Source organism: Aphelocoma coerulescens (assembly GCF_041296385.1).
Source record: "Aphelocoma coerulescens isolate FSJ_1873_10779 chromosome W unlocalized genomic scaffold, UR_Acoe_1.0 ChrW_unloc_scaf_1, whole genome shotgun sequence".
In the NCBI taxonomy this organism is placed as follows: domain Eukaryota; kingdom Metazoa; phylum Chordata; class Aves; order Passeriformes; family Corvidae; genus Aphelocoma; species Aphelocoma coerulescens.
In genome coordinates, this window is record NW_027184080.1 from 12,591,743 (window position 1) to 12,615,996 (window position 24,254).

The 24,254-nt window shown below is 49.6% G+C and overlaps 1 protein-coding gene across 2 annotated transcripts in view; it reads left to right on the forward strand.

The window, feature by feature from the left end:
* LOC138102746 (transcription factor RFX3-like) overlaps nucleotides 1-24,254 on the forward strand; it is a 243,462-nt gene that overhangs the window by 29,656 nt on the left and 189,552 nt on the right. For both annotated transcript variants that reach the window (XM_069000496.1, XM_069000497.1), the window contains exon 2: nucleotides 24,025-24,149. In XM_069000496.1, the coding sequence (XP_068856597.1) occupies nucleotides 24,033-24,149 (117 nt within the window). In that variant the 5' untranslated portion in view covers nucleotides 24,025-24,032. The remainder of the gene's footprint in view (nucleotides 1-24,024; nucleotides 24,150-24,254) is intronic.

Sequence of the window (24,254 nt, forward strand, 5' to 3'; positions counted from 1 at the left end):
TCAGGTCTGGTTTGCTGGAAAGACCTCCTTGATTGTCTGCAAACAGTCATGCTCAGGCACATCAGCAGTTAAGGCAGAGGACAGAAACATGGCAAGGTTAACAACAGAAGTTGTTTTCAGGGTAACATCATCCTGTTCTAACAGCAGTGACTGATATTTAAGCATTCGGTTGCCAGACAGCCAATGTCCTCCTTTCTGTTCCAGTACTGCTGCTACTGCATGTGGCACATACACTACAATGTGTTGTCCAAGGGTGAGTTTTCAGGCCTCTTGAATCAGGATGACATTAGCTGCCATGGCCTTCAAACACCCAGGCCACCCTTGGCTAACATTGTCTAGCTGTTTGGAAAAATAGGCCACAGCCCTCCATTGGCTTTCGAGGTGCTGTGCTAGTATGCCCAGTGCCACATTCAGTCTCTCATGTAAAATTTCAAGACTTAGTCAAGTCTGGTAAGCCCAGTGCTGGAGCTGACATTAGAGAGTTTTTCAGCTGTTTAAATGCAGCCCTTGTGCTTTCAGTTCAAATTATAATGCCATTTTCAGTTGCTTTTATTGCTCCATACAAAGGTTTCACCAACAACCCATAATTTGCTATCCACAAACAACACCAACCTACCATTCCCAGGAAAGCCTGCATCTCTCTCATGGTGTGGGGCTCTGGAAGCCGGCAAATGGCTTCTTTCCATTCCTTGCTGAGCTGTCGGTGTCCATGGAAAATCTCAAGCCCCAAGTAAACTACTGCTTCCTTGGCAATCTGTGCCTCATCTTTGGAAACTCTGTATCCACTCTGTCCCAAAAAGTTTAACAAGCTTACAGTGAATTGAATACAGTTATCTCTGGTGTTAGCTGCAATCAAGATGTCAACATACTGAAGGATAACCCCTCCTGGCTCTTGTCTCCTCCAATCTTCCAACTCCTTTGCTAGCTGGTTTCCAAATATTTTTGGGCTATTTTTGAAACCCTGGGGTAGGACTGTCCATGTAAGCTGACTTTTCCTCCCTGTTTCGGGATTTTCCCACTCAAAAGCAAAAAGCTCCTGGCTGTTTGTATGCACAGGAATGCAGAAAAAGGCATCTTTCAGGTCCACAACAGTAAACCACCCTAAGTCATCCGTCAGTGCGGTCAAAAGTGTGTATGGACTGGCTACCACTGGGTGTATGTCCTCTGTAATTTTGTTAATTGCCCTCAAATCTTGGGCTAACCAATAACTTTTACCATCAGCTTTCTTCACTGAAAGGATTGGCTCACACTGCACTAATAACGCATGGTGGAGGAATTTTTGAATTATAGGTGCCAGTCCTTTGCAACTTTCTAATTTTAAAGGATACTGTTTTTGCCTTACCGGTGTAGCTCCTGGTTTGAGTGCAATGCTCACTGGTTCTGCCTGTTTGGATCTTCCTGGAACATCACTAGCCCACACAATTGGATTGACAGCATTTTAAACTTCAATGGGGATTTCACCACATCTGTCCTGTATAAAAAGTGCAGTAACTTTGACAAATTTAGTTTCTGGAATTATAACTCGTACACCCTTCCCTTTTTAGAATTTAGTTTCATCTTCCAATTTTTCTAACAAATCCCTTCCCAGCAATGGTTTAGGGGAGTTGGGCATATAAAGAAATTGATGAGTTACCCAGTGCTTCCCCAGTTTAAATTTCAAAGGTTGGAATAAAGGCCGTGTTTCAGTTACCCCTGTTGCCACAACCACATGAATAGTTTTCTGATTCAGTTTCCCTTCTAAAGTATTTAACACAGAATATGCCACACCGGTGTCTACCAGAAATTCTATATCATCTTTCCCCAGCTTGGCTATAACCAAAGGCTCTGCTGGGGGAGAAGCCTCCAGACCCCATCATTCTGAGTATGAGTTTTGTTCCAATGGGAGATGTGGAACTGGGGGTGTCTTCAGCATCGGACAGTCAGCCTTCCAATGCCCTTTCTTCTTGCAATAAGTGCATGTGTCTTTGTCCCTAGGAGGAGAGGCTTTCTTAGATGTCTTTTCCTGGCTAGCCTTCTTCCTGGGACAGGGTTTACCTTTGTAACTGTAGTCTCTATCTCAAAACGCTCTCCAGGATACTTCTAACATTTTATTCATGTCTTGAAACCTGTCTTGGTTTGAAAGACAGGTGTATGCTAAGAAAGGCAGAAGCCTCCCTTGGAATGGCAGATGCAACCCCCTTCCCTCCGAGTTATTATAATTTTGAAATCAAGGGGGCTTTTAGGCAAAGATGTGGGAAATAGGAATAACAGTTCTTTACTATTATATATCTGTACGTGTATAACCAGTCAAACAAACAACAGTAACTATGGCAGTAACAGCAAACAATCACAAACCCAGTGCCAGCCTTCTTGGCTGTCAGGCCCTTTCCCCTTGGGTGCAGTTCCGGTCGCAGCCGGCAGGGCCGCTGGTGGCTCCCGGTGATCAGGGCAGGTGCGATGGTTCCCCCGCAGCTGCAGGGGGCGCCCTGGAGTGAGCTCGGGGAGCACGCAGCACTGGTGCCCTGGGATCCCGGGGAAGGGATGGGACAAAGAAGCTTCACAAACCCCTGGGCAGCCGATCCCAGTGTCCGGCCGGACTCTCGGGAACAGCAGGCTGGAACAGCAGGCAGGAACGGCAGGGACGAGCAGAAATCCCAGATGGCAGACGAGGTGTATTGAAACGGGGAACCCCCTCGGAGGTCTGGGCAGGCAGGGCGAGCAGGGCTACAACGTAGCGAAGGCTCGAAGCGGCAGCGGGGCAGGGCGGCCACGGCTCGGTTCCGAGCGGGGCAGGGAAGGCGGGCTTGGGATCCTGGGGCTTTCTCCAGCAGAAAGCAAAGCGGACGAAGAAAAAGCAGCTTCCCTCTCTGTCCGAACGCCGCTGAGACCGACTGCCCCCACACACTCAGGTGAAAACAAAAGAGTAGCCAGATGCACCCCAACCTGTAGCCAGCTCTTTTGTTTTTCTGAAGTACCCAGCCATTTGCTTCCCAGCAACATGTATGGGCAAAATTCCTTTAACAGAAGAAAAAAACCAGGAGAGCTCCTAAAACCCCAACATTATCCACCCCGATATTTTCCCATACTAACGTTACATGAAACTTAACCCTTTTAACCATATATATACATGCATCACCCAAATTATATATATATATATATACATGCTGATACTGATACAAGTACAGAGACATGGGTAGTTCACCCTAAAACAAGGTCCCCTTGAGGTATGCATCGGGTCTCTCCATCCTTTTGCATCACCCACCAGGTGCAACCTGGTCCCTGAGCGAAGACAACCCCACGGATGGGTTTGTCTTTGCTCGAGGCAGAATGAACCCAAACAGTTTTTCCAAGCATACCTCTCATGTGTACCACTGGAACCTTATCTCCATCTGTTGTTTGTAGAGGTTCTGGATTGGGCAGGGCCTGCTCGGCTGGTGGAGCCTCGGGTGTTAACTAACCAGGTGGCTCTTGCTAAATGCACCTCCCAGTTTTTGAAAGTCCCCCCACCCAGTGCCTTCAAGGTGGTTTTAAGCAATCCATTACACCGCTCAACCTTCCCAGCTGCTGGTGCATGGTAAGGGATGTGGTACACCCATTCAATGCCATGTTCTCTAGCCCAGGTTTTTATAAGGCTGTTCTTGAAATGAGTCCCATTGTCAGACTCAATTCTCTCAGGGGTGCCATGCCTCCAAAGGACTTGCTTTTCAAGGCCCAGGATGGTGTTCCGGGCAGTAGCGTGAGGCACTGGGTAGGTCTCCAGCCATCCTGTGGTGGCTTCTACCATTGTGAGCACATAGCGCTTGCCTTGGCGTGTTTGAGGCAGTGTGATGTAATCAATCTGCCAGGCCTCCCCATACTTGTATTTGGACCATCACCCACCATACCACAGGGGCTTCACCCGCTTGGCCTGCTTGATCGCAGCACGTCTCACAGTCATGGATCACCTGGGAGATACTGTCCATGGTTAGATCCACCCCTCGATCTCGTGCCCACTTATAGGTGGCGTCTCTGCCCTGATGGCCCGAGGCATCATGGGCCCATTGAGCTAGGAACAACTCTTCTTTATGTTGCCAATCCAAGTCTATCTGGGACACCTCTATTTTCGCCGCCTGATCTACCACTTTGTTGTTACGATGTTCTTCGTTAGCCCAGCTCTTGGGAACGTGAGCGTCTACATGACGGACCTTCACTGGTAACTTCTCTACCCGAGTGGCAATGCCTTTCCACTCCTCAGCAGCCCAGATTGGTTTTCCTCTGCGCTGCCAGTTTGCCTTCTTCCACCTTTCCAGCCAACCCCACAGAGCATTGGCTACCATCCATGAATCAGTGTAGAGGTAGAGCTTTGGCCACTTCTCTCTTTCAGCAATGTCCAGAGCTAATTAGGTGGCTTCGAGTTCAGCAAATTGGCTCGATCCACCTTCTCTTTCAGTAGCCTGTGCAACTTGTTGTGTGTGGGTCCATACAGCAGCTTTCCATTTCCGGCTAGCGCCTACAATTCGGCAGGAACCGTCAGTGAAGAGGGCGTATTGTCTTTCACTCTCTGGTAGCTCGTTATATGGTGGGGCTTCTTTGGCACGTGTCACCTGCTCCTCATCTTCTTCTTCAGAAGATAACCCAAAAGTCTCACCTTCCGGCCAGTTCGTAATTATTTCCAAGATCCCAGGGCGACTTGGGTTTCCAATTCGGGCACACTGCGTGATGAGGGCGATTCATTTGCTCCAAGTAGAATCGGTGGCGTGATGCGTGGAAGGAACCTTTCCTTTGAACATTCACCCCAGCACCCATAGTCGGGGTGCCAGGAGGAGTTGTGCCTCTGTGCCAATTACTTCTGAGGCAGCTTGGACTCCTTCGTAAGCTGCCAAGATTTCTTTCTCTGTGGGAGTGTAGTTGGCTTCAGACCCTCTGTAGCTTCAGCTCCAGAATCCCAGTGGTCGACCCCGAGTCTCACCAGGCGCCTTCTGCCAGAGGCTCCAGGACAGACCATTGTTCCCGGCTGCAGAGTAGAGCACGTTCTTCACCTCTGGTCCTGTCCTAACTGGGCCAAGGGCTACGGCGTGAGCGATTTCCTGCTTGATCTGGGCTAAGGCTTGCTGTTGTTCAGGGCCCCAGTGGAAATCGTTCTTCTTGCGGGTAACCAGGTAGAGAGGGCTCACAATCTGGCTGTACTCGGGAATGTGCATTCTCCAGAAACCTATGGCACCTAGGAAAGCTTGTGTTTCTTTGTTGGTCGGTGGAGACATTGCTATGATCTTATTGATGACCTCAGTGGGAATCTGACGCCGTCCATCTTGCCACTTTACTCCCAGGAACTGGATCTCTCGGGCAGGTCCCTTGACTTTGCTCTTCTTGATGGCAAATCCAGCTTCCAGGAGAATCTGGATGATTCTCTCTCCTTTCTCAAACACTTCTGTTGCGGTGTTCCCCCACACAATGATGTCATCAATGTACTGCAGATGTTCTGGAGCCTCACCCTCTTCCAGTGCAGCCTGGATCAGTCCATGGCAGATGGTGGGACTGTTCTTCCACCCCTGGGGCAGTCGGTTCCAGGTGTACTGCACGCCCCTCCAGGTGAAGGCAAACTGAGGCCTGCACTCTGCTGCCAGAGGAATGCAGAAAAATGCATTAGCAATGTCAATAGTGGCATACCACTTCGCTGCTTTGGACTCCAGCTCATACTGGAGCTCCAACATGTCCGACACAGCAGCGCTCAATGGTGGGGTCACTTCATTCAAGGCACGATAGTCCACAGTCAATCTCCATTCCCCGTCAGACTTGCGCACAGGCCAGATGGGGCTGTTGAAGGGTGAGTGAGTCTTGCTGACCACCCCTAGGCTCTCCAGCTCATCGATCATCTTGTGGATGGGGATCACAGCATCTCGATTGGTCCAATACTGCCAGTGGTGCACTGTCGAGGTGGCAATTGGCACTCGTTGCTCTTCCACTTTCAGAAGCCCAACTGCAGAAGGATTCTCTGGTAGTCCAGGCAGGGTGTTCAATTGCCTAATGCCCTCTGTCTCCACAGCAGCAATCCCAGATGCCCACCTGAGTCCTTTCGGGTCTTTGTAATAGCCATTCCGGAGGAAGTCTATGCCCAGAATACACGAGGCCTCTGGGCCAGTCACAATCGGATGCTTTTGCCACTCCTTCCCAGTCAGGCTCACCTCAGCTTCCAAAAGGGTCAACTGCTGTGATCCCTCGGTCACCCCAGCAATGGATACAGGTTCTGCCCCCACATGTCCCGATGGCATTAAAGTACACTGTGCCCCAGTATCAACCAATGCATCATATTTTTGTGGCACTTATGTGCCAGGCCATCGAATCCACACCGTCCAGAAAACCTGGTTCTCCCGTGCCTCTTCCTGGCTAGAGGCAGGGCCCCTCTAGCCCTGGTTATCATTCTTTCCCTGGGCGTACATGCTAGAGGTCCCTTCAAGGGGATCTGACATATCATCCTCCCTTTTGTAATACCTGGCAGCTCGGTCACGGGAGGCTGAGGCTACTTTCACCTTAGCGGAACCCCCTCGGTTAGTGCCTCCCTCCTTGAGTTCACGCACCCGCGCTGCCAGGACAGAGGTGGGTTTCCCATCCCACCTTCTCATGTCTTCCCCATGTTCACACAGGAAAAACCACAGCTCAGCTCGTGGGGTGTATCTTCTCTCTCTAGCTGGGGGATGACGGGCTCTGACTTGGGGGCCTGTGACTCGCACTGGTGCCACACTGACCTTCTTCATCTCCTCCCTCATCTCCTTCATCTCTTCTTTGAGGTCCTGGACCACAGCAGAGACATGAGCTTTCAGCGGGTCATTGACCATACTGTCATAATTCCTGAGCTTGTTGGCAACAGAGCTCACTGTTTCTCGGTTATTGTCAGCATCAATCGTTGCAATGAAGGTGGTGTATTGCGGTGGTCCTAGCTTTGCCAGGTTCCACATCATCTGTCCTGTGCACCTGACCTTATCGGGGTCATTATCATGCTGTCCATCCTTCTCAAAGAGTACCTCTAATACTGCCACCTCTCTTAGCTGCTGGATCCCTTCCTCGAGTGTCTTCCACTGCATTCTATGATGGTATTCCTGCACTCTGTCTTTGTGAATGAACCTTTCTCTCACACTCATTAAGAGCCGCTCCCAGAGAGAAAGGGGCCCTGGCTCCCTTACAAATATCTGGTCCACACCTGGGTCCTGGGTCAATGATCCCAGATACCTTGCCTCACCACTATCCAGTTGCACACCTGTGCCCATAAGGTCCCAAACCCGAAGCAGCCAGGTGGTATAAGGCTCACGCCCCCTTCGCACAATGTCTTTTCACATACTACGGAGACTGTCGTACGAGAGGGACTCGGTGATGATTTCTGGCTCTGGCTCTCTTGCTGGTTGTGAGGGCCCTGGTTCCCCATCATCATTAACTGGTCATACTGATTTGGTCTTACACTTCCTCCTTTGCGCAGGGGCGACTGTTGCTGGCTGTGGTTGTCCTTGTGGTTCAGCTGAAACCTGGACGGTTGTAACATCCGTGGGTTTCATTGCTGCACCATCGGACTCACCCTCTTTGGGGCAGGGAGAAGGTTTTTCACTAGCTGAGGAGGTGTATTCCCTTAGCACTTGGCATATCCCCTGGCACACCTGGCCCATCTCTTGACATATCTCCTGGCGCATCTCCTGCATCCCCTTCACCAGTACTCCCACCCAGTTCGGGTAGTCCATTTCTGAGGTGGGCTGTTGGGCAGTATCAGGCTCTGTGGCTGGATCAGGCTCTGGGGTAGGATCTCTAGTGTCTGGGGCCGGTGTCTGGGTAGTCATCCAAGCCAATCTCAACTTATCCCTGAGTGCTAAATAGAGTAGGCCTACCAGCACCAGTTGGTTAGTACTCAGAGGGAAACTAAACCCTTCGAAAATTGGTGGGGTGGGACCAAAGAACTGGTTGAGGGGTTGGGTGAAAACTTCCCCTGGTGTCATTTCCTCACAGAAGGTACCATTTTAAACATAACCCCAAAAACATGCACTTAGTGTGTGATAGCCCTTTATCCATGTGCCCACATTCCAGAGGAAGTTAAAAACCCATGAATTCCTCACCTTCTCAACCCATAGCGCAAACTGGATAACAGCAATGGTAGCCTTAGTCAGAGGACCCATGATTAGGTAAGGAGCTGCAAAGGGGAAGAATATAGCCATGACCACCTGCCACCCAAACCAGGGTAAACTAGACCACATAGTGATGCCTAACAAGGTTCCTATATCCAGCACACTGAATTAAGTTATCCAGGAATTGTTTTTCACCTCTCTCTCTTAATGCCCTCAGGCCCCACGGTTGGGCGCCAAGATCTGTCTTGGTTTGAAAGACAGGTGTATGCTAAGGAAGGCAGAAGCCTCCCTTGGAATGGCAGATGCAACCCCCTTCCCTCCGAGTTATTATAATTTTGAAATCAAGGGGGCTTTTAGGCAAAGATGTGGGAAATAGGAATAACAGTTCTTTACTATTATATATCTGTACGTGTATAACCAGTCAAACAAACAACAGTAACTATGGCAGTAACAGCAAACAATCACAAACCCAGTGCCAGCCTTCTTGGCTGTCAGGCCCTTTCCCCTTGGGTGCAGTTCCGGTCGCAGCCGGCAGGGGCGCTGGTGGCTCCCGGTGATCAGGGCAGGTGCGATGGTTCCCCCGCAGCTGCAGGGGGCGCTCCGGAGCGAGCTCGAGGAGCACGCAGCACCGGTGCCCTGGGATCCCGGGAGGGGATGGGACAAAGAAGCTTCACAAACCCCTGGGCAGCTGATCCCGGTGTCCGGCCGGGCCCTCGGGAACAGCAGGCTGGAACGGCAGGCTGGAACAGCAGGCAGGAACAGCAGGGACGAGCAGAAATCCCGGATGGCAGACGAGGTGTATTGAAACGGGGAACCCCCTCGGAGGTCTGGGCAGGCAGGGCGAGCAGGGCTACAACGTAGCGAAGGCTCGAAGCGGCAGCGGGGCAGGGCGGCCACGGCTCGGTTCCGAGCGGGGCAGGGAAGGCGGGCTTGGGATCCTGGGGCTTTCTCCAGCAGAAAGCAAAGCGGACGAAGAAAAAGCAGCTTCCCTCTCTGTCCGAACGCCGCTGAGACCGACTGCCCCCACACACTCAGGTGAAAACAAAAGAGTAGCCAGATGCACCCCAACCTGTAGCCAGCTCTTTTGTTTTTCTGAAGTACCCAGCCATTTGCTTCCCAGCAACATGTATGGGCAAAATTCCTTTAACAGAAGAAAAAAACCAGGAGAGCTCCTAAAACCCCAACATTATCCACCCCGATATTTTCCCATACTAACGTTACATGAAACTTAACCCTTTTAACCATATATATACATGCATCACCCAAATTATATATATATATATATACATGCTGATACTGATACAAGTACAGAGACATGGGTAGTTCACCCTAAAACAAGGTCCCCTTGAGGTATGCATCGGGTCTCTCCATCCTTTTGCATCACCCACCAGGTGCAACCTGGTCCCTGAGCGAAGACAACCCCACGGATGGGTTTGTCTTTGCTCGAGGCAGAATGAACCCAAACAGTTTTTCCAAGCATACCTCTCATATGTACCACTGGAACCTTATCTCCATCTGTTGTTTGTAGAGGTTCTGGATTGGGCAGGGCCTGCTCGGCTGGTGGAGCCTCGGGTGTTAACTAACCAGGTGGCTCTTGCTAAATGCACCTCCCAGTTTTTGAAAGTCCCCCCACCCAGTGCCTTCAAGGTGGTTTTAAGCAATCCATTACACCGCTCAACCTTCCCAGCTGCTGGTGCATGGTAAGGGATGTGGTACACCCATTCAATGCCATGTTCTCTAGCCCAGGTTTTTATAAGGCTGTTCTTGAAATGAGTCCCATTGTCAGACTCAATTCTCTCAGGGGTGCCATGCCTCCAAAGGACTTGCTTTTCAAGGCCCAGGATGGTGTTCCGGGCAGTAGCGTGAGGCACTGGGTAGGTCTCCAGCCATCCTGTGGTGGCTTCTACCATTGTGAGCACATAGCGCTTGCCTTGGCGTGTTTGAGGCAGTGTGATGTAATCAATCTGCCAGGCCTCCCCATACTTGTATTTGGACCATCACCCACCATACCACAGGGGCTTCACCCGCTTGGCCTGCTTGATCGCAGCACGTCTCACAGTCATGGATCACCTGGGAGATACTGTCCATGGTTAGATCCACCCCTCGATCTCGTGCCCACTTATAGGTGGCGTCTCTGCCCTGATGGCCCGAGGCATCATGGGCCCATTGAGCTAGGAACAACTCTTCTTTATGTTGCCAATCCAAGTCTATCTGGGACACCTCTATTTTCGCCGCCTGATCTACCACTTTGTTGTTACGATGTTCTTCGTTAGCCCAGCTCTTGGGAACGTGAGCGTCTACATGACGGACCTTCACTGGTAACTTCTCTACCCGAGTGGCAATGCCTTTCCACTCCTCAGCAGCCCAGATTGGTTTTCCTCTGCGCTGCCAGTTTGCCTTCTTCCACCTTTCCAGCCAACCCCACAGAGCATTGGCTACCATCCATGAATCAGTGTAGAGGTAGAGCTTTGGCCACTTCTCTCTTTCAGCAATGTCCAGAGCTAATTAGGTGGCTTCGAGTTCAGCAAATTGGCTCGATCCACCTTCTCTTTCAGTAGCCTGTGCAACTTGTTGTGTGTGGGTCCATACAGCAGCTTTCCATTTCCGGCTAGCGCCTACAATTCGGCAGGAACCGTCAGTGAAGAGGGCGTATTGTCTTTCACTCTCTGGTAGCTCGTTATATGGTGGGGCTTCTTTGGCACGTGTCACCTGCTCCTCATCTTCTTCTTCAGAAGATAACCCAAAAGTCTCACCTTCCGGCCAGTTCGTAATTATTTCCAAGATCCCAGGGCGACTTGGGTTTCCAATTCGGGCACACTGCGTGATGAGGGCGATTCATTTGCTCCAAGTAGAATCGGTGGCGTGATGCGTGGAAGGAACCTTTCCTTTGAACATTCACCCCAGCACCCATAGTCGGGGTGCCAGGAGGAGTTGTGCCTCTGTGCCAATTACTTCTGAGGCAGCTTGGACTCCTTCGTAAGCTGCCAAGATTTCTTTCTCTGTGGGAGTGTAGTTGGCTTCAGACCCTCTGTAGCTTCAGCTCCAGAATCCCAGTGGTCGACCCCGAGTCTCACCAGGCGCCTTCTGCCAGAGGCTCCAGGACAGACCATTGTTCCCGGCTGCAGAGTAGAGCACGTTCTTCACCTCTGGTCCTGTCCTAACTGGGCCAAGGGCTACGGCGTGAGCGATTTCCTGCTTGATCTGGGCTAAGGCTTGCTGTTGTTCAGGGCCCCAGTGGAAATCGTTCTTCTTGCGGGTAACCAGGTAGAGAGGGCTCACAATCTGGCTGTACTCGGGAATGTGCATTCTCCAGAAACCTATGGCACCTAGGAAAGCTTGTGTTTCTTTGTTGGTCGGTGGAGACATTGCTATGATCTTATTGATGACCTCAGTGGGAATCTGACGCCGTCCATCTTGCCACTTTACTCCCAGGAACTGGATCTCTCGGGCAGGTCCCTTGACTTTGCTCTTCTTGATGGCAAATCCAGCTTCCAGGAGAATCTGGATGATTCTCTCTCCTTTCTCAAACACTTCTGTTGCGGTGTTCCCCCACACAATGATGTCATCAATGTACTGCAGATGTTCTGGAGCCTCACCCTCTTCCAGTGCAGCCTGGATCAGTCCATGGCAGATGGTGGGACTGTTCTTCCACCCCTGGGGCAGTCGGTTCCAGGTGTACTGCACGCCCCTCCAGGTGAAGGCAAACTGAGGCCTGCACTCTGCTGCCAGAGGAATGCAGAAAAATGCATTAGCAATGTCAATAGTGGCATACCACTTCGCTGCTTTGGACTCCAGCTCATACTGGAGCTCCAACATGTCCGACACAGCAGCGCTCAATGGTGGGGTCACTTCATTCAAGGCACGATAGTCCACAGTCAATCTCCATTCCCCGTCAGACTTGCGCACAGGCCAGATGGGGCTGTTGAAGGGTGAGTGAGTCTTGCTGACCACCCCTAGGCTCTCCAGCTCATCGATCATCTTGTGGATGGGGATCACAGCATCTCGATTGGTCCAATACTGCCAGTGGTGCACTGTCGAGGTGGCAATTGGCACTCGTTGCTCTTCCACTTTCAGGAGCCCAACTGCAGAAGGATTCTCTGGTAGTCCAGGCAGGGTGTTCAATTGCCTAATGCCCTCTGTCTCCACAGCAGCAATCCCAGATGCCCACCTGAGTCCTTTCGGGTCTTTGTAATAGCCATTCCGGAGGAAGTCTATGCCCAGAATACACGAGGCCTCTGGGCCAGTCACAATCGGATGCTTTTGCCACTCCTTCCCAGTCAGGCTCACCTCAGCTTCCAAAAGGGTCAACTGCTGTGATCCCTCGGTCACCCCAGCAATGGATACAGGTTCTGCCCCCACATGTCCCGATGGCATTAAAGTACACTGTGCCCCAGTATCAACCAATGCATCATATTTTTGTGGCACTTATGTGCCAGGCCATCGAATCCACACCGTCCAGAAAACCTGGTTCTCCCGTGCCTCTTCCTGGCTAGAGGCAGGGCCCCTCTAGCCCTGGTTATCATTCTTTCCCTGGGCGTACATGCTAGAGGTCCCTTCAAGGGGATCTGACATATCATCCTCCCTTTTGTAATACCTGGCAGCTCGGTCACGGGAGGCTGAGGCTACTTTCACCTTAGCGGAACCCCCTCGGTTAGTGCCTCCCTCCTTGAGTTCACGCACCCGCGCTGCCAGGACAGAGGTGGGTTTCCCATCCCACCTTCTCATGTCTTCCCCATGTTCACACAGGAAAAACCACAGCTCAGCTCGTGGGGTGTATCTTCTCTCTCTAGCTGGGGGATGACGGGCTCTGACTTGGGGGCCTGTGACTCGCACTGGTGCCACACTGACCTTCTTCATCTCCTCCCTCATCTCCTTCATCTCTTCTTTGAGGTCCTGGACCACAGCAGAGACATGAGCTTTCAGCGGGTCATTGACCATACTGTCATAATTCCTGAGCTTGTTGGCAACAGAGCTCACTGTTTCTCGGTTATTGTCAGCATCAATCGTTGCAATGAAGGTGGTGTATTGCGGTGGTCCTAGCTTTGCCAGGTTCCACATCATCTGTCCTGTGCACCTGACCTTATCGGGGTCATTATCATGCTGTCCATCCTTCTCAAAGAGTACCTCTAATACTGCCACCTCTCTTAGCTGCTGGATCCCTTCCTCGAGTGTCTTCCACTGCATTCTATGATGGTATTCCTGCACTCTGTCTTTGTGAATGAACCTTTCTCTCACACTCATTAAGAGCCGCTCCCAGAGAGAAAGGGGCCCTGGCTCCCTTACAAATATCTGGTCCACACCTGGGTCCTGGGTCAATGATCCCAGATACCTTGCCTCACCACTATCCAGTTGCACACCTGTGCCCATAAGGTCCCAAACCCGAAGCAGCCAGGTGGTATAAGGCTCACGCCCCCTTCGCACAATGTCTTTTCACATACTACGGAGACTGTCGTACGAGAGGGACTCGGTGATGATTTCTGGCTCTGGCTCTCTTGCTGGTTGTGAGGGCCCTGGTTCCCCATCATCATTAACTGGTCATACTGATTTGGTCTTACACTTCCTCCTTTGCGCAGGGGCGACTGTTGCTGGCTGTGGTTGTCCTTGTGGTTCAGCTGAAACCTGGACGGTTGTAACATCCGTGGGTTTCATTGCTGCACCATCGGACTCACCCTCTTTGGGGCAGGGAGAAGGTTTTTCACTAGCTGAGGAGGTGTATTCCCTTAGCACTTGGCATATCCCCTGGCACACCTGGCCCATCTCTTGACATATCTCCTGGCGCATCTCCTGCATCCCCTTCACCAGTACTCCCACCCAGTTCGGGTAGTCCATTTCTGAGGTGGGCTGTTGGGCAGTATCAGGCTCTGTGGCTGGATCAGGCTCTGGGGTAGGATCTCTAGTGTCTGGGGCCGGTGTCTGGGTAGTCATCCAAGCCAATCTCAACTTATCCCTGAGTGCTAAATAGAGTAGGCCTACCAGCACCAGTTGGTTAGTACTCAGAGGGAAACTAAACCCTTCGAAAATTGGTGGGGTGGGACCAAAGAACTGGTTGAGGGGTTGGGTGAAAACTTCCCCTGGTGTCATTTCCTCACAGAAGGTACCATTTTAAACATAACCCCAAAAACATGCACTTAGTGTGTGATAGCCCTTTATCCATGTGCCCACATTCCAGAGGAAGTTAAAAACCCATGAATTCCTCACCTTCTCAACCCATAGCGCAAACTGGATAACAGCAATGGTAGCCTTAGTCAGAGGACCCATGATTAGGTAAGGAGCTGCAAAGGGGAAGAATATAGCCATGACCACCTGCCACCCAAACCAGGGTAAACTAGACCACATAGTGATGCCTAACAAGGTTCCTATATCCAGCACACTGAATTAAGTTATCCAGGAATTGTTTTTCACCTCTCTCTCTTAATGCCCTCAGGCCCCACGGTTGGGCGCCAAGATCTGTCTTGGTTTGAAAGACAGGTGTATGCTAAGGAAGGCAGAAGCCTCCCTTGGAATGGCAGATGCAACCCCCTTCCCTCCGAGTTATTATAATTTTGAAATCAAGGGGGCTTTTAGGCAAAGATGTGGGAAATAGGAATAACAGTTCTTTACTATTATATATCTGTACGTGTATAACCAGTCAAACAAACAACAGTAACTATGGCAGTAACAGCAAACAATCACAAACCCAGTGCCAGCCTTCTTGGCTGTCAGGCCCTTTCCCCTTGGGTGCAGTTCCGGTCGCAGCCGGCAGGGGCGCTGGTGGCTCCCGGTGATCAGGGCAGGTGCGATGGTTCCCCCGCAGCTGCAGGGGGCGCTCCGGAGCGAGCTCGAGGAGCACGCAGCACCGGTGCCCTGGGATCCCGGGAGGGGATGGGACAAAGAAGCTTCACAAACCCCTGGGCAGCTGATCCCGGTGTCCGGCCGGGCCCTCGGGAACAGCAGGCTGGAACGGCAGGCTGGAACAGCAGGCAGGAACAGCAGGGACGAGCAGAAATCCCGGATGGCAGACGAGGTGTATTGAAACGGGGAACCCCCTCGGAGGTCTGGGCAGGCAGGGCGAGCAGGGCTACAACGTAGCGAAGGCTCGAAGCGGCAGCGGGGCAGGGCGGCCACGGCTCGGTTCCGAGCGGGGCAGGGAAGGCGGGCTTGGGATCCTGGGGCTTTCTCCAGCAGAAAGCAAAGCGGACGAAGAAAAAGCAGCTTCCCTCTCTGTCCGAACGCCGCTGAGACCGACTGCCCCCACACACTCAGGTGAAAACAAAAGAGTAGCCAGATGCACCCCAACCTGTAGCCAGCTCTTTTGTTTTTCTGAAGTACCCAGCCATTTGCTTCCCAGCAACATGTATGGGCAAAATTCCTTTAACAGAAGAAAAAAACCAGGAGAGCTCCTAAAACCCCAACAAACCCCTTCTAACTTCTGCAACTTTCTTCTTATATCGTTTGAAGTCTGACCCATAAACAAATAAGCCAGATTATTTCCCCCTTCCGATGTATCAGGATTTATGTTCGTGTATTTGGTAGCAGCTTCTCTTAACCTATTCAAAAAATCAGTAGGAGTTTCATTAGGACCTTGCTTCACTTCATAAAGATTTGCCCAGTTAAGAGCTTTAGGGACACCATGCTTTAACCCATATACTATGAGATCTTGATACCATTTTAATCTTTGCATTTCTGCTGGCACATTTGGGTCCCACCTTGGATCATCTGTTGGAAATATTTCTGCAACCATGTTTTGTAGTGTCCTGTTAGCTATGCCTGATTCCACAGAGTCCATAATAGCTTTGTTTACCATCTGTCTTTCAGTGGGATCAAGCAATGTCTCTATCATAGCTGCCAAATCACTCCAGTCAGGGTTCTGTGTTTTAATTGCTCTTTGTACCAAAGTAGCCACTTTGTCTGGACTTTCTTTATATTTTCCCACTGTACTCTTCCATTGTTCTAAGTCTATTTGGGAGTATGGAACTTTCACATAGATTATCCCTTGATTACCCACAACCTGTCTCAGAGGGGCTTGTAAAACTGGCCCCCTTTTCGCTCTGGTCCGTTTAGCAATTGGGCTCCGCTCCCTTATTACTTTTCTTGCTATCTTTCTCCTCTTTCGCCTTCTTAAAGCAGCTATCTCATCTTCCTCTTCAGAGGAACTGCCTGAGTGAGAGCTGTCTGATTCCGTGGAGTCTGCTGTGTCAGGTCTGCCCCGGCCAGTTCTGGTACCTGGTATCACTGACAGGGACCTACTCCGTCGCAGGGACCGAGCCGTGTCCCTGGGCCTGCGCTCTTTGATGACGTCATCCTCCAAGCCAGCCACTCGGCGCACGGCGTTGTCATGGAGACTCCGACGCCTGGGAGAGGGAGGAACGCCCCCCCCCCCTCCCCCTTGGGAGGTTCCCTCCCCACCCTCTTGGTGGAAAGCCCTGCCCCCCGGCTCCTCCTCTAAGGGCGGTGCCGTAGGCTGCACACGCTGGCTGTCCCCTCCCCTCAGCCCTTCATCCCCTGGTGAGATCAGAGGGGGGGGAGAGGGAGAGCCGGGCGGCTTCTGGGCAGAAGTCACTGAAGACACAAACGCCTTCCAAAGCCGCCACTGCAAGTTTTCATCCTCTTTCAAATGCGGCCCTGTCGGAGCCTGAGTCGGGGCCAGGAAGTCTCCCGGGTCCGCGGGAGGAGGTGGGGGCGGCCAGTCCACCTCCCCCTTCTCCTTTTTCACCGGCCGGAACCCATCTAAAGCTGCCTCTCCTCCTCCCCCTACCCCCGGGACCCACGTCGGCTGAGAAGGAGGAGGAGAAGGGGGAGGAGGGGGAGGGGGCCCCATTCTCAAGGCCGGCGCTATTAAATCCATCTCCACGTCTTCCCCCTTTGTCAGGTCCAACATAGACTTAACATTTTTCTCTTTTTTCCTTAAAAACAGTGAATGCTTCCTTTTAGATATTTGTAACTTAGATGCAGCCAAGAAGAGCTTCACATACTCTAGTTCTAAGAAACAGCGATCTCTTCAGTGATACGATATTAAACTCAATATTAATTCTTCATCTAGGCTTCCAAATTGCGACCACTTTTGCCAGTTATCTAACCTATTAGCTGTCCAAATCAGTGTGGAAAGCCTAATTAATTCTGCTTTTGTAAGGGTTTTATCTTTGCCAGTCAATTTTCCCCCGTTATCTAAGTTTAAAGATGAGTTCTGTGGTGTTTCACTCCCCATACAAGAAATATTACCACCCATGGTTTTATGCTTATAAACAGAAAATTCACAAAAACAAAACAACAAGATCTAAAATACTCTATAAAGCAAAGAGAGAAAACTAGAGAAGGTAGGATTTGAACCCATAACTCCAGGATTTGAACTGTGGCTGGCAACTCATTCCAAGCCTCCAGGCCACTGTGCCACCTGACTGGATGTCCACAGGTAGTGGCTGGACACAAGCTAGCAACAAACCAACAGAGGGAAAATTAAATTCCCTGGGACTCTCACACGAGTTCCCTGACAAGCTCTCACGAGCTGCCAAGCTAACAAAAGGGGAAACGCCAAATGAAAACTCCCTCGGACTCTCCCGAGTCCCTAAACAAACTGTAAGAGATCTCTTAACACCCAGTCCGGGTGCCAACAGAATACCATCTTTATTCAGTTACTCACGTGCCTCTGTGCTGGATCTGGAGAGTTTTCTGGGCTCTTGGAGCTCCTCTGCCTCCTGGACTCCTGGCAACTGCCCCCCCCCCCCCCCCCCGGGTGCTGGCAGAGGGGGGGAGCTGAGCTGGATCTTTCTGAGTTCCAGAGGATTTTCGGAAGCCTCGTTGTCCTTTCTGGTGGTGCCAAAGAACTGATGCCTTAAGAGGCCTCCTAGAAACAGAGACTAGACAGGAGTAAGGGAATAAAAGTACGTATTTATTTGAAAGGCCTTCACAGGTACCCCTGGGGCCAGAGGCTATTACCAAGATGGACCCCAAGATGGACAACAGGTCACAAGTTCTTCACTCTTTTATAGGCTTGGTTCATTTGCATATCAGGGTTAATTCTCCAATTAAAGCTTCAGTTTTCCCCTCAGCTTAACCCCCACCCCTTAGAGGCTCTTTGGTTTATACTTTTGGGCCTAGGACAGTCTAGGTGTCCTTGAAGAGCAGGCCCAGAGAGGCTTTGTTATGTCTACCTAGCACGAGAGAGCAGAAATTAACAGGCTACAAGAAACTTCAGAGTTACACACTAAGCAGTACAGAATTTGAAAAATTTAAAAGTTAAAACCTATGGCATCAGTCTGGCTGAGCCCTGTGCCTGATCACTGCAGTCTGTCCTATTTTCTTATATTTTCTTTTTGAATGTTTTCTTAACTATCGCCCTGCTTAATCTCACTCTCTGTCCTCTGTGTATGTGTTGTGGCTTAACCCCAACTGGCAACTAAATACCACACACAGCTGCTCGCTCACTTCCCTTCCCCCCCACCCTCATTGTGATGGGAAGGAGAATCAGGAAAGAAAAAAAAATTAAACTCATGGGTTGGGATAAGAACAGTATAATCATTGAAACAAAGTAAAATATAATAATAATGATGGTAATATGGTAATACTAATACTACTGCTAATAGTTGTAATAAAATGAGACGGAGAGAGGAAGGTAAAACCCAAGAAAAAGAAGTGATGCACAATACAAATGCTCACCACCCACTGACCGAGCAGCAATTGGCCCCTTCTGGCTAACTTCCCCCACTTTACTCACAGAGCATGATGTTCTATGGTACAGAATATCCCTTTGGGCAGTTCAGGTCAGCTGTCTGGAGTATGCTCCTCCCAGCTTCTTGTGCAGCTCCTCCCTGGCAGAGCATGAGAACTGAAAAGCCCTTGACTCAGGGTAAGCACTGCTCAGCGACAACCAAAACATCAATGCGTGTCATGGTTTGAAAGACAGGTGTCTGCCAAGGAAGGCAGGAGCCTCCCTTGAAATGGAAAAATGCACCCCCCTTCCCTCCGAATATTATAATTTTGAAATTAAGGGGCTTTCAGGCAAAGATATGAGGAATAGGAATAACAGTTCTTTACTATTATATATATATGTGTGTGTATAACAAGGCAAACAAACAACAATAACTATGGCATAACAGCAAACAGAACCACAAACCCAGTGCCAGCCTTCTTGGCTGTCAGGCCCTTCCCCCTTGGGTGCAGTTACTGTTGCAGCCGGCAGGGGCGCTGGCGGCTCCCGGTGATCAGGGCAGGTGCGATGGTTCCCCCGCAGCTGCAGGGGGAGCTCCAGAGCGAGCTCGGGGAGCACGCGGCAATGGCAGCTTGGGATCCTGGGAAGGGATGTAACAAAGGCTTCACAGACCCTCTGGGCAGCTGATCCCGGTGCCCAGCCAGACCCTCGGGAACACCAGGCTGGAACAGCAGGGACGAGCACAAATCCCGGGTGGTAGATGAGATGTATCCAAACTCTGGAGCTCCAGCAGGAACCCTGGGAGGTCTTGGCAGGCAGGGTGTGTGGAGCTACAGAGTAGCAAAGGCGCGAAGCAATGGCCGGGGCAGGGCGGCCAGGGCCCGGCTCCCAGTGGGGCAGGGAAAGGCGAGCTTGGGAATCCCAGGGTTTTCCCTGAGGCACCTGAGCAGATGGTGAAAAGGTCCCTCTTTTAGTAAGGTGGGGTGTTAAATAGGGTCCCCGTGTAACAGCCACTCCAGCGAGCAAGCTCCACTCACGGTAGAAGGAAGGCAGCCAAAAGCAGAAGCCTGCAGCACTGACAAACTCCCTCCACAATGATGGGAGCCCTCCTCTCCCTCTGAACGCAGAGAACACCAGCCAGCCAGGGACTGTACTCACCCCCTTTTTTCTCCCTACAGGAGAAAACCCCAGGTGAAAGAGAGTAGCCAGTTGGGCCCCTTCTTCTGTGGCCAGGTCTTTTGTTTTTCTTAAGCACCCAGTAATTTGTCCCCCTGGCAACATATATGGGGAAAATTCTTTAAGAGAAAAAGAAAATAGAAGGAGAACTCCTAAAACCCCAACAGTGTGTTATCAGCATTATTCTCATACAGAATCCAAAACACAGCACTGTACCAGCTACTGAGAAGAAAATGAATTCTATCCCAGCTGAAACCAGGACAGCATGTTTGCTGCAAGGAACCGGTGCCAGCTGCTGGTGAGACCTGTGTGTGTGAGTGAAATTTGGTGCCCAGCTACTGGAGTCAGACTGGGGAGTGTAGGCACCCTGAGGCCTGTGGTGTCAGCTACAGGAGTGAGTGAGGGTTCTACCATCAGTAGTTGGACAGGCCATAGCCCTCTGAACCATCATCTTATGGTTTGGGTTAGAAGGGACCTTTAAAGGTCCAACCCCGCTGTCATGGACAAGGGCACATTTCACTAGATCAGGTTGCTCAAAGCCTTGTCCAACCTGACCTTTAACACTTCTAATGATGGGGCATCCAAAACTTCCCTGGGCAACCTGATTGTTCCAGTGTCTCACCATCTTAGTTGTAAACAATTTCTTCCTTATGTCCCATCTAAATCAGTTGAAAACCATTGCCCATTTTCCTGTCACTATGGGCCCTGGTAAAAAGTCTCCATATTTCTTAGAAGCCCTATTTAAATGTTAAAAGGCTACTATAAAATCTCCCTGGAGTCTTCCCTTTTTCAGGCTGAGGGACTCCAGCAACAGATATGAAACTGGGAGGAGTCGTTGATAGACCAGATGTCTCTCGTGCCATTCAGAGAGATCTTTACACTCTAAAGAACTGGCAGAGAAGGATCTCATGATATTCAACAAGTGGGAATGCAAAGTTCTGCATCTGGGGAGGATTTACCCCAAGCACCAGTACAGGCTGCAGGGTGACTAGCTAGAAAGTAGCTTTGGGGAGAAGAAAATGTGTGTCCTGACGGAGAAGCTGAACATAAGCCAGCAATGCACCCTAATGACAAAAGAGGCCAACAGTATCCCTGCCTGCATTAGGAAGAGCATTGCTAGGATTTGAGGTAGATCCTTTCTCCCTACTCAGTGCTCGTGAGGCCACATGTTCAGTTCTGGGCTCCCCAGTACAAGAAAGGGCAAGGGCAGCAAGGGACTACAAAGATGATTAAGGAACTGGAGCATATGCCATATGAGGAGAGGCTGAGAGCTGGGACTATTCAGCTTGGAAGGAGAAGGCTCAGGGAGGACCTTATCACTGTGCATAAATACCTGATGGGAGGGAGTGAAGATGAGGGAGCAAGACTATTCTCAGTGGTGCTCGACAGGACAGGAGGCAATCGACACAAATGGAAAAAAGCAGGAAATTCCATCTGAACACTCAAATACACTTTTTTACTGTGAGGTTAGTCAAGGACTATAGCAGGTTTTACAAAGATGTTGTGGAGTGTCTATCTTTGGAGGTATTAAGAACCCAACTGGACATGGCAACTTGTTCTAGGTGACCCTGTTTTGAGCAGGAAGGTTGGACTAGATGATCTCAAAAGGTTCCTTCCAACCTAAACAATTCTGTAATTCTGTGCAAAACTGAAGATTTCTCTAATTCCTATTATGTATAAGTGTGGTTGTTTGACCGTGGCTGGATGCCAGCTACCCACCAAAGCTGCTCTATCACTCCCTTCTTCAACTAGACAGGGGAGAGAAAATATAATTAAGGCTCATGAATTAAGGACTGGGAGAGATCACTTGTCGATTACCATCACAGGCAAAACAGACTCGACTTGGGGAAATTAATTGAATTTATTACCAATTAAAATCAGAGCAGGATAATGGGAAGCAAAACAAATCTTACAAACATCTTCTCCCCACCCCTCCCTCCTTCCTGGGCTCTACCTTCTCCCTCCCCAACAGCACAGGGAGACAGGGAATGGGGGTTACAGTCAGTTCATCACACGTCGTTCCTGCTGCTGCTCAGGGAGAGGAGTCAGAGTCCTTCCCCTGCTCCAGCGTGGGGTCCTTCCCATGGGAGACAGTCCTCCACGAACTTCTCCAATGAGAGTCCTTCCCACGGGCTACAGTTCTTCAGGAACTGCCCCAGTGTGGATCCCTTTCCATGGCGTGCAATCCTTCAGGCACAGCCTGCTCCACTGTGGGTCCCCAATGGGGTCACAAGTCCTACCGGCAAACCTGCTCCAGTGTGGGCTCCTCTCTCCATGGGTCCACAGGTCCCTGCCAGGACCCTGCTCCAGCATGGGCTTCCCACAGGGTAACAGCCTCCTCTCAGGCATTCACATGCTCCAATGTGGGGCTCTTCCATGGGCTGCAGAGGCACAGCTGCTTCACCATGGTCTTCACCACAGGCTGCAGAGGAATGTCAGCTCTGGCGCCTGGAGCACCTCCTCCCCCTCCTTCTGCACTGACCTTGGTGCCTGCAGAGTTGCTTCTCTCATGTTCTCACTCCACTCTTTTCTGGCTGCAATTACTTCTATGCAATATCTTTTTTTTCCTTCTTAAATATATTATAACAAATGCGTTATTACCATCACTGATTGTCTCAGCCTTGGCCAGTGGTGGGTCCATCTTGGAGCCGGCTGGCTTTGGCTCTGTTGGACATGGAGGAAGCTTCCAGCAGCTGCTCTCAGAAGCCACCCCTGTAGCCCCCCCCAACTCACAAAATCTGGCCACACAAACCCAACAGAGTAAGTCATCCTCAGTCTTCTTTATGATAATCTAAATAGGTTTTCTTTGTAAGGCATTTTCCTTCATTGTTAGACCATTTCTGTGCTGTATCCAAATTTTGAATATTCCTCTTAAAAATGTCAGTGCCACAACCTCATGTAGGGGTAAAATCCCTGTTTATAACTCCAGTGATTACACTTAACACTTTCTGCTAAAAAAGCTTACTTGAGTCACTTTTTCACCTTTAAAATGCTTTCCAGGGTCTTCTTTTCAGGTTGAAGCCCCTCATTCTATCACCTGCCAGAGCTTTAACTCAGCATTTGAATATGAAAAATTTATAGTGCAACTTATTAAACCAGAGGAAGGACAGTTTTGAAGAATGCGTAGTCATTTACAAGCTGATGGCAGGACTTTGACTTATTTCTGATTTTTATGAGTTGTTCCTGAAGTCACATAAATAAGTGAGAAAAGTTTCTGTTGATTTGCATTATTAAATAAGATATCTTGAGGGCAAGTAAGGTAAGAGAAAACTTTTAATATTTCAGTACATAAGGATTTGAACTGTTTCAGGGAAGAAAATTAAAAGAAATTTCTTTCTGGTATTGCATATTTTACCCATTGTGTTCTTACAGTATACTTTATTCAGTGTATGTTAGTTCTTTCTGAAAGCTGACGATATTGAAGGTACTATAATTTGCTTGTACTATGATTACTACATAAATTACTCTTTTTGTTCTTTAGAATTGTGATGACTTAGTGGAAAATATTTCCATCATTCAGTTTTATTGCATTGATGATTGCAAGTCTTTTTGTGAAGGCATGCTTAATTAAGAAGTAAACATTTATATGTGCAGCTTCTAGAATTATTTATTTTTGTGCATATAGGTAGCTTAAAGTGTGTTGTCTTAATATGGTATAAGGTTTTGAGTCTCCTCTCAAAATGTAATAATAGTTGCAGCTAATGTATACAAGTGTAGTTAGAGAAGAATCAGGCCTGTGAATGGGTGTTTTTCTAAAAGTTCTTTACTTCAAAGCAGTAAATAGGTTTGTGTGCACCTTGCTTCTGACTTGATAAATGTATTTGCTATTACAAAGCAGACTGTAAACTGTTAGAAAGAAATCATGAAGTCCAAAGCTTATTCTCTTCTCAATGTGCTGCAAGCTCTAAGCAGACCTTAGATTAGATAAAGTAATAACATAATATATAATATGAATTTTCTAATACTTTAGGCCAAAACAGCATTTTAAAAAAGGAAAAATAAATTAAATATCTCTGTGTACTCATGTAATAGAACATGGAACAATCTTTAGCTAATCCCCAGATTTGATTTTGGGTGAATATGCTTCTTTTAAGATCTGAATAAGTGACAAAAAGCAAAGAAGTTCGTGCTGAACTTTTAATTTTACATTTTAATTTTATTCAGAGACCACGATGCAGACATCAGAGACTGGGTCGGACACAGGTTCGACTGTGACTTTACAGGCATCTGTGGCTGGCCAGGCAGCAGTACCCACACAGGTAGTACAGCAGGTACCGGTTCAGCAACAGGTAGGTATCTGTTAATTTTGGGAAAACAAAAAGCCCTGGCAAGACAGAATGATGCATTTCAATAGATGTAGTGAAGAACTGATTTTTACAAGGCTATAAAACCAA